The sequence below is a fragment of the Candoia aspera genome, chromosome 2 (genome assembly GCF_035149785.1).
Source record: "Candoia aspera isolate rCanAsp1 chromosome 2, rCanAsp1.hap2, whole genome shotgun sequence".
NCBI classification, from domain to species: Eukaryota; Metazoa; Chordata; class Lepidosauria; order Squamata; family Boidae; genus Candoia; species Candoia aspera.
Window position 1 is genome coordinate 55749777 of NC_086154.1, and position 10615 is coordinate 55760391.

Below are 10615 nucleotides of genomic sequence, written 5' to 3' on the forward strand. Positions count from 1 at the left end.
ACGTTACTAGCAGCACTGGAGGCTGAGACTTGAAGAAGCAGTCTTTCACACTTCCAGTAAACAGTGATTCTTCAGAGATGGTAATTTCCAGTGTGCCTTTTTCAAAAAGCTATCCTAGAAAGTTCACTGCTCAGGACAAGAGAGAAAGATTAATATTTCTAAACAATGAATTGATGCTAACAGAGAATAATATCTGGATTTGATAGTTCTGAGGAGGCTTGCATGACATATTTAACATGCACTCTTATCCTTTAAGTTAGTCCTGACTACATAACCATTCAAGGCCTGTAACCATAAATGTAAGAGCCTGAATATAAAATAGATACATGTTGAATAATTCCATTTACTAATAGAGTATTCCTCTACCAGGAAACAGTTAGAATTGCTGTTAATGCCAAAATGTTGGTTTACTTAAGTTGGGGTTTGTGAAACTAATGTATTGAAAAGTTTATTCAGTGGACAGAATTAGAGTTGAATAGCTAACTATGTTTTCATTTCATAGATCTTTCTTTTCTCAGTTAAATCACTTGACCGCCCTCTGCTTTATTTTCCATGATACAAATCAGACCATTAAATCAATCAGCTTCATGAGCTGGGTTCCATTCTCAGCAGCAGAAAGGAACTTCATTGCCAGACACCGCAAATGAAGGATACATGCCATAACACCATAGCTGTGCCTTCCTCCATTTCAGAATCACATGGATTACTCTGTAATGAGGGCCTTCTTCCTTCTGTGGTTATATCTGAAGGATCCTGCATGTCTCCTTCCAAAAGGACATCCCAACATAACTTGATCCAAAGCCTGAAGGAAGAGCATCTGAAAAGGGCATGTGGTGACTATCACCTAACTCCTGTCAGCCAAGAAGCTCTAATTTGTCAGATCAGAAAAGGAACACCATTAAAACCAGCAAGTATTTTCTTTTTTTTTCTTCCCCTCTAGGATCCACTTTATTTTAGTGTAGGATTAATGCCAGAAGTAATTTTAGGATTAAATTTTACAGGAAGTTCGGATGTGGAATGTACCACAAAACCTAAATAGTATTTTCTGTCAGAAGAGTTAAGTGTTTAGATACTTGCTTATAGTAAAGCAAAAAAGTTCATCTATTCAATATGTCTTGGTATTGACTAAGGTGAAATCACAGCAGTTATGGAAAAGGTTGCTGGAACTCTTGGTTTTTGTTTGCGTTCCATCTTGATGTTGCAATTCTGAAATGTCATGAACAGGCAAGCATTTTTAAAGGTCATAGAATGGCATAATGGCTGACTTGACATCTAGTGCTAATATAAAATCTTCTTGCTGAATTGGTGCAAGATTATCTAGCAGTCCTAACCCCTAGTTCTACGGAGGCCCTTTCTCCAGTATATCATGCAAACTACCTATGCATCTGCTGGTAAACTAGCGCAACTTTGTGCCTTTTTGAAATCAAGCATGTTCCTGGCCAATTCTAAGAAAGAAAGTTGGTATAACTAATTTTTAAGTTCAAGGAAGTGCTAGGTGTATAAACATGTCTGTCTGGGTATTCTGATGTTGTTCATTCCTAGTGCAAACTCTGTCTATAACTATCACTAGATTGTGAAGATCAGTTATCTGTGTCAGTTTCTCAGGCAGGTCTCACAAAGGAAAACTACTCATGTCACACAATGGCTTATGAAAAACAGGACCTATACGCAGAAATGGATCATAGATGGTCTGAGTGTCCTGTTTCTCCCTAGAGGCACAAGCCAGTTTATATCAAGGAAAGATTTTAATGGTCTTAAGCACCATACAAGGGACGCGGTGGCGCTGCGGGTTAAACCGCTGAGCTGTCGATCGGAAGGTCGGCGGTTCGAAACCGCGCGGCGGGGTGAGCTCCCGTTGCTCGTCCCAGTTTCTGCACACCAAGCAGTTCGAAAACATGCAAATGTGAGTAGATTAATTGGTACCGCTTCGGCGGGAAGGTAACGGCGTTCCGTGAGTCATACTGGCCACATGACCCGGAAGTGTCCTATGGACAACGCCGGCTCCAAGGCTTTGAAACGGAGATGAGCACCGCCCCCTAGAGTCGGACACGACTGGACTTTACGTCAAGGGAAACCTTTACCTTTACCTTTAAGCACCATACGTATATTGAGAATAAGATGGGATGCACATCTCAGTGATAAAAAGATCAGTACTGAAGCGATGAACAAGAAGGGCACATGGGTACTTAATGCTGACCTAATAAAGGCGGTTGGTTGGCTGGTTAGCTTTATTAATAATTAGTTCCATTGTAGGTTTGATGTTCTAAAAAATGTTTCACTGTTTAAATCTTTGTCCCTGAGATACAGGTGGCTCAAAATCAACCTCCCAAAGATGAAGGAATAGTAGCTGCACTTAAGGTTGTAATTCAGAAGAGGCACAAAGCAATACATGCTTCAGGTAGATAAAGACTTAAATTGCTTTCCCCCCAGCAAGAAGTAATGAAAGCTGCCTTGCATGCTAATTCCTCAAAAGAAGCACAGACATGGTAAATGTCTTTGAAGGAAAGTAAATTGTCCCCCAAGAAATAGCCAAATACATTTTCTGGACTGACTATATGTCTCCTTTTAAGACTGGGTGTTCATTCATTAGCCAATGAGAAGTGTGTATGGCCTGTAAGGACTAATTTGATTTGTTCATCCTTAGTTATTGTAAGGAGATGAGGATTCTACTTGCATATCTGCAAGGTTCTATGAGTGTAGCTTTACAATAAAGTTGAATTAGCTCATCTGGTTGTGATTCCTATGTGGTTTACCTTGTGAGATCGACAGTTATTAATACAAACTTGGAAAACTTCCACTGTTTTGGGGTTTTTTGGAGTAGTAGCCAGGGCAGGTGTTATTGCTTGTCAAAAGGCTAATTCAATCCCTGGATCTCTAAGAAAGGCTGAAAAGGAGCTAGTTTGGCCTAGTGGTTAAGGTGCTGGGCTAGAAACCAGGAGGCTGTGAGCTCTGGTCCCACCTTAGGCATGAAAGCCGGCTGGGTGACCTTGGGCTGGCCACTCTTTCAGCCCAACTCACCTCGCAGGGTTGTTGTTGTGGGGAAAATAGAAGGAGGAAGGAGTATTAGGTATGTTTGCCACCTTGAGTTACTTATAAAAATAATAAAGGGATAAAAATTAAATAAATAAATAAAATAAAAAACTCCATAGAGCCATTGCCTGGCAGTGGCTGGGAATATGCATTGTGCTAAGTTACTATCTGCTTTAACTACAGTGTGTTTAATAACCATTGGCTGGGTTGATACAAGAGTCAGACATAAACATGATTCACAGGTGGTTGAGTTCTCCTCCCATAGTAAACTTCAGTGTGAATCAACAAACTGATATAGGGCTCTTCTGCATGGCAGTGTACCTCTTAAAGACATATCTGCTTTTTCATTTTTTAAGAAATTTCAGAAAGAACTTTTTCTTTTTAAATGGGCTATTCAGTCTATCAACGTTTCTTGGGAATATTTTAATTTTGATCCTTGATGTCAATTATCAGTTCAATTTATTCAAAGAGCTTTTGCTAATCTAATGTTTGATCTTCTGATTGTTCTGAATCCTTTTTGATTTGTTCTATTACAAAGACTCAAGCATTGTTTTAGAGTCCTCTGTTGAATGTATGAAGTCTCTGTCATTCATAAAGACAAAATGACAAAATGAAGTAGCCAACCTGTATTTAATTTTTATTTCTCGGAAGCAAGGTGTTAAAAATTTCATATCTCTGTGTTTTGAGTATATCTGGAGGGTCATCTAGTAAAATCTCTTATTATATCTCCAAGCTTTAGAAGAATCCATTTGTTAATTTTGTTGAATCAACTTAATTGTATTATCTTCCAATTTTTAAGTTTCAAATCAAGTTTCTGTTGTAATGTATGCAAATCACTTATACATAGAAACCTGTGATATAGTAGTAGAACCACCATTGTCTCTTAATTCTTGCTGATCTTCACTCATTTTTGTCAAATCATCTTTATTGTACCTCCTCTTATTCATTTTTTAAAAATGAGCAACAGATTTATTCTTAAGTGCTTTTTCAAGAATCAAGTTTGGGAAAAGGATAATATAATTTTATGAAAAGATACTAATTGGATATAATAAATTTATCAAACATATGCAATACAATATAAAAAAGCACATAAATGTTTAACAATGGATCATATTTAAGCAATTCAGTCTTAACATACTACCCAGTTTTTTCTTAGGGGCTCCATCTTAAGATGTCAACTAAAGATGAATAGTTTTTAAAATAATCCAATATGTTAAATGAACGTTTTAAATACAGCAAAATCAGTAAAAATAGAATAAACCCCAAAGTATAAAATAGGGTTGAATAAATCCAAGTAGATTCACTATGAAAATCTGAATAATTTCTCTGTAGAGCGATATTCAAAATTTAAAAATATTGAAAGAAATACTTGAATACCTTATACAGAAGTTCCCTCTTGTGGTGCTAAGTATAGATCCAGCAGGAATAGACTCCCTGGATTATGGGATGGGATGAATCTAAATTGCCTTGTAACTGGATGTTTCCCCTTCTACTGAACTGTGCAGCCTAAAGCTTCCCTAAGCAAGACATATTTTTAGCTTAGTGTATGTCTACCCTTCTCTTCCCCAAGTTCTGTTGTGCTTGCCTCATCATGGTGGGGGTAGGGGGTAGGTTTCCTGAGAGGGATGAGTGAAGAATGCTGGAAGTATATGCCAAAAGTATATATTCCCAGCAGGGTCAAGATGTGAAGATCATCCCAGCTAAAGCAAGCAGGAACCTATTTCGGGCAGCAGCAATATATGAAGATGCTGGAGGGAGGTGATCATTGTAGTTACAATGGCAAAGACATCAATTCATACTTTATGGGAGAAGGCAATGGTAAAGTGCTACTGACAAAGAGCTAAGGATCTTTCAGCATACTAATGGTATTTATGACATAGCAAGATTAAAGCCTTTGGGACATCTAGTTGCAGATGTTGCCATACAGGAAAAGAAGATCTGAAGGTGCAAAGACAGAATTATAGTGGAAACATGGAATGTAGGAAGAACGAAGACAGGAAAACTCAATTCAGAGATGAAATTATTACAAATTGACATCTTAGGCGTCAGTGAATTGAGATGGACTTAAGTTCAGTTTGAAATCAACAGAATACGCAAGCAAGATGTGCTGCTTGTGACTGGAGACTGGAATGCCAAAGTTGGAAATATTAAGGAGGAAAATGAGGTTGGATTGTATGGCTTAGGTAACCAGAATGAAGCAGGGGAACAACTTATCAATTTCTGCCACTTGATTATTCCTTCATAGCTAATGCTGTCTTCAAACAATCAAAACAATTCCTCTATACATAGATTTCACCAAACTCAGTACATAGAAATCAAATTGATTATATTATTGCTAAGGGGAGGTGGAAGAGTTAATTATAGCATCAAAGACATGGCCAGGTGCTGACTGAGGAACAGATCGTGAACTGCTCATGTGCAGTTCCAAATAAAGCTGAAAAAGAGAAAGAAAGCCAACCAGTTTCCACAATACGATCTTGAGCGTATACCCTCCATTTTCAAGGAAAATCTCAGGAATCACTTTGATAACCTTATTGACAGAGAACCAGAGGAACTGTGGGCTGAACTTAAAGAAGTTGCTAAGGATTAATGTGGAAAGAGACTGCCAAAGATGAAAAAAACAGAAGAAAGCAAACTGGATGTCCGAACATACTATGGAAATTGCCAGAAAGAGAAGCAAGCCACAGCCAAGAAAAGCAAAAATCCCAGGAAGGAACTTAAGAGTTTCAGAGAGCTTTTAGAATAGACAAGTAGCAGTATTACAACATTTGTAAAAACACTGAAGATGGAAACAGACATTGAAAAACAAGGAAAGTCTTCCAAATGATTTCTGAACTCAGAGGTTCCAACCCTGAATTGCTATGCCGAAGGAGGCCAATGGACAGATAGTTAACTGATTCAAAGAAGAACAAAGAACAATGGAATTAGAATACTGAAATACTGTATAGTAGAGATATCAACATCCAATGTACCTTAGAAGTTATTCCCTTCTTATAAGAACCTCTAGTACTAGAAGATAAAGCTACAGCAGTTGAGTCCTTATCAAGTCAGAAGGCTAGAGTAACGGATGGAATACTCAAAGAAATATGGCAAGCAACAGAAGAAGGATCAGTAAAAGTTCTAACCACGCTATGCCAGCAAATCTGGAGAATGACACAGTGGCCAACAGATTGGAAAAGGTCAATCTACATTCCAATACCCCAAAATGGAGACTTAACAGTTTGCAAACTATCATACTATATCCTTAACTCCACATGCTAGCAAAATAGAGCTTAGAATCATCCAATGCAGATTAGACCATTACATGGAAGAAGAGATGCCAGATGTTCAAGCTGGCTTTAGAAAAGGCTGAAGAATATGAAACAGTACTGTTGATGCATGCTAGATAATTGAGAAAGCCAAAGAATACCAAAAAGATGTCACTATGTGCTTTGTTGATACAACTGAAGGCCTTTCTATATCAATCATGTCAAACTCTGGAATGTGCTTAGAAAAATGGGAACCACAGACATCTCATTGTCCTCATGTGACCTATATACAGGTCAGGAAGCCACAGTATGGACAGAACATGGCTTTAGGTTGGCAAAAGAGTGAGACAAAGTTGTCTACTCCTCCCTTATTTATTCAACCTATATGCTGAATATATATATTATGGGAAGCTGGATTGGAAGATCAGCATGGTTTTATAACTGGAGGAAGAAACATCAATAACCTGTGCTATGCTGATGACACTACTCTGATAGCTGAAAACACAAAGGATCTGCAAGATCTAGTAATAAAAGTCAAGGAGCACAGTATAAAAATGGGACTAATATTAAATATAAAGAAAACTATACAAGTACAACAACCAGCCACAATAAAAATAGTGGTAGATAGTGTCTGCCTTTTAGGATCAACCCTCAACAGTAATGGAACAAGCAGTCAAGAAATATGCTGTAGAGTAACTGTGAAGGCCTTGGAAGAGATATTCAGATGCCGTAATGTGTCTATACTGCAAAGATCAGAATAGTTCAAGTAACATTTTTCCCTGTGACACTCCATAAAGTGAAGGTTGGACTGTGAGAAAGCAGGATAGAAAGAGTATTGGTGCTTCTGAACTTTGGTGTTGGAGAAGACTCCTGAGAATACAGTGGACAGCCAAGAAAACAAACAATGGAGCATTGAACAAATCAACCCAGAGTCCTCACTTGAAGCCCAAATCACCAGGCCCAAGTTATTATATTTCAGACACATTATGTGAAGACCTAGCTTTTTGGAGAAGGATGTAATGCTGGGAAAGGTGGAAGGAAAGAGAAGACAAGGGTAACCAGCAGGAAGGTGGATGGGTTCAGTTACAATGGTGATGGGTGCACTATTGAAAGACCTAAAGGACCAGGTTATGGACTGATCATCATAGAGAAAATCTGTATGGTTGCTAAGAGCTGACACTGACTTGATGGCACATAATCAATGTCTACCCTCTATGTTTCAAAATACTTTAACTACTACTACTTAGAATTCAGAAAGGGCTTAAAGTTACTGGCCAGCAATTTCCTTTAGTCAGCCTGTCAACTGGCTTTTCCTTGGCTGGTAAAACCTTTTATCTTCTGTCATTCGTACAGGGTAGACCAGATCCCACAGTATCATCTCTTCAGGTCTTTGGCAATCTTACCTGGGCTTGTCCTTTTCTGCTTTGTGGTCCTCAGGCTACTCTCCTACTAACAAGCTGTCAGCCCAGTTCATTATAAGTTTACCAACCACTATTGGTTTTTAACCAACAGTATCCATCTTAGATCTGTCTTAACTCCCAGCCATTGTGCACTTATCAGCTTCTCACCCCCTGTTCCGTTTCCCAAAGGTCTCTAGTAATTTTTAGACTCCACCTTTGATGCCAGGCCAATAACCTTTCCTCTGCCTGTGGGAACGTTTCCTATGAGAAACTAAACTACAGTATACCTAATGTCAGCTTTTCCAAGTACAAAGCGTTGGTTTTGGTTTCAGCATGAGTATGTGAACCACAAGTAGGAAGCCGTGGATGAATGCAGGCCGGCTCCTGAAACATCTCCAACTGTCAGGTTGTGTGGAAGAGTCCTAAGTATCATAATTCGATGTGCTTGGTTCTATCTAAGAGGCTGATGGAAATTTGTTAGCTGATAGCACATGACTCTGCTTAGTTGTTGGGGAGTAGTGGTGAAGTGAAATGGAGAGCTTTATGTGCTAGATAATCTCTGTCCAGTGCCCACCGAGCTAGTTTATTGCTCTCGGATTTGGTGCAGAATGTTGTCTTATCAGGTGAAGTAAAAAAGGTCAAGATGGCAACCATGACAGTGCTTTAGAAGTGCCGTCTGTTTTTTATGCGCAACGCTTTGCGGGCAGCACTTCAGTCGCACTATCATGGCTGCCATCTTGTCTTTTTGACCTCACCCTGTAGTCATACAGATGAAATTGCCAGTCTGGACTGCTTTTATACATGAATGTGGAGAATATTCCATCTGATCTTTTCCCTCAGGTAGCACAATATCTTCAATCACACCTGCAGAACAATGAAAAAAAAAAACCAAACTTCTGAATTCTTTTAAATGTGCACGTGTTACAGAAACTTTGGATTATAGAATGTACATAATGGAAATGGTTTTAACCTAAACAGCTAGAATGTATATTTTCAAAATATGTGGGGGTTTTACAATCATTTGCTTGTTACTTCTTCTGTTGGGGAGAGGGTCTAAGTACTTCCTCTAATACTTGATAAAACATATTTTGTGTGTTGGGGGGATTCCTTCATTCCATTTAAGAATATGTACTGATACAGATTTCATTCAAAAAAACAATCTCCTCCTTCCTTGCTTGATGAAGAATTCTCCCTTGAAATTTAGAAGTTTCCAACTAAAACTTTATTGACCAAATAATGAAAACCTCTGTGGAGATTAAATATCAAAGTATTACTATTGCTTGCTTAGGAGTTTGCTATCTTTCCCTCAATGTCACATGGAACAATTCATTCCTTTGAAGTTGTTTTTAAGTATGTTTGGTAAATAATCTGATTTTCTAAGTTTTACCAGTGAAGTGATCTTGAAATCCTTGAGACACTTAATGATAAACGTTTAGACTACTTTTTTATTTTGGAGGAATGAATTAAACCTAATATATTCCATTTATATTTCCATTTTAAGAACTAAAGATGTTCACACAATATATTAAACCATATTTGGTGTTAATGAGGAAATTATTTACCCATTAACAGCAGACAAGACAGTAAACGGAGGCCAGGTCTATATTGCTGGTTTGCAGTAGTTAACTGGCTGATGTTCCCTGTTCTTTTTTCTGTTTTGATAGATTAAAAAAAAGTTAGGCAGTGATAAACCTCAGACTTTCTTCTAGGTCTATCTTTAGAGTAAGTAAACTTTTACAAACTCTAATTAGGATACTCTGCCTTACCACAATTTGTCCCAAAGTCCAAATTCATATGACACACTAGGTCTATCAAACTGGCTGAATGCATTGTGCAAACACATTTATCACTCCCTAAAGGGATGGTGCAGAAAATTTTCTGCAATCAATTTTTCTCTAGTTCTTAAAGTTGTTTTATAGAACTGCTGATTAACCCCATTAATACTGAAATTGGAGTGGGGTGATAGAAGATGAAACTGAGGAACAAGAGAAGGGGAAGTATCAACAATTGGGCAGAGGGTGGGGAAAACATTGACAAACCCTAGAGAATAATAACTCAGGAGCTATAGAATGTTAAAGGTCAGTTGGGGAGAAGAATGGCCTTGTGAGAGTTTATAGCATCCTGTAGGAGGTCATGGCCAATTGTCAGCTGGAAGCTTATTTGAGAGAACTTCTGTTAGGAGATGAGGATTGCCAGCACTTTCATTTGGAGACTGCAACATTGCAGTTCTAGTAATCCCATACTTGTATGTTTTTGCAGCCCATCTAGGCATAAAAAACTTGTATTCCTTCCTTTGCAGCCTAGTCTTCTTACACTTATTCTTCTAAGACAAAATAAGATACAGAGAAGTTTAACTTCCTGACTGAGTAGGAATGAAAGTGCACTGTCTATTTTTTAACTTCTAATATTCATAATAATGGCTTAAGTGAATAAAAGTACTTGCATCTTTGATCTTTTCTTGCAGGTAATGAAGAGTTTGAATCTGACTTGGAGAATGAAGAGGAATGGGATGAATAAAATACAGCTGTCAGAAGAAGCACTACTTGATCTTTCTACTGTTTTATAGCTTGACCTTTTAACATGCCAATAAACATTTTTTAGAAAACTGTTTATTTTTCTGGTAACTGAGTGAGTTAAAATATTTACTTTAAAATGCCAGAGACTAGAAACAATCTTTTAATAGTTCATTACTTGTAAATTTATAGTCCGCTTTAATCCATGGACTCAAAATGGGCCCATATACACAAATGTCTTATTATGCCCAACTATATTGTAAGTATAAATCACACAAACAAGTACTGAAGGAGTTTTTGCAAAAGGAGTGAAAAGATGCTAACCAGCATAAATTATTTAATAGTTCAGAACAGACAAGGAATCACAGAAGGTTTCCTCTTTAGTTAAACCCTGTCGTTTTAAATAATTTAATAAATTTTTAAA

At 37.8% G+C, this 10615-nt stretch overlaps 1 protein-coding gene across 1 annotated transcript; it reads left to right on the top strand.

The window, feature by feature from the left end:
* The first annotated feature begins 596 nt into the window (after positions 1-596).
* On the top strand, positions 597-10258 carry LOC134492257 (actin nucleation-promoting factor WASL-like). Its single transcript, XM_063296440.1, has 3 exons — positions 597-907; positions 2308-2398; positions 10152-10258. Exons 1-3 carry the CDS (start codon positions 644-646, stop codon positions 10193-10195), a joined length of 399 nt encoding a protein of 132 aa, XP_063152510.1. The 5' UTR covers positions 597-643; the 3' UTR covers positions 10196-10258.
* Positions 10259-10615: the final 357 nt, after the last annotated feature.

Excerpts from the sequence above, each read along its gene's own strand:
- LOC134492257 (XM_063296440.1), top strand. The coding sequence starts at position 644 with ATGAAGGATACATGCCATAACACCATAGCTGTGCCTTCCTCCATTTCA. Across the intron at positions 908-2,307 it reads AAGGAACACCATTAAAACCA|GTGGCTCAAAATCAACCTCC; the intron begins GCAAGTATTTTC and ends CCTGAGATACAG. Across the intron at positions 2,399-10,151 it reads CAAAGCAATACATGCTTCAG|AGTTTGAATCTGACTTGGAG; the intron begins GTAGATAAAGAC and ends CAGGTAATGAAG.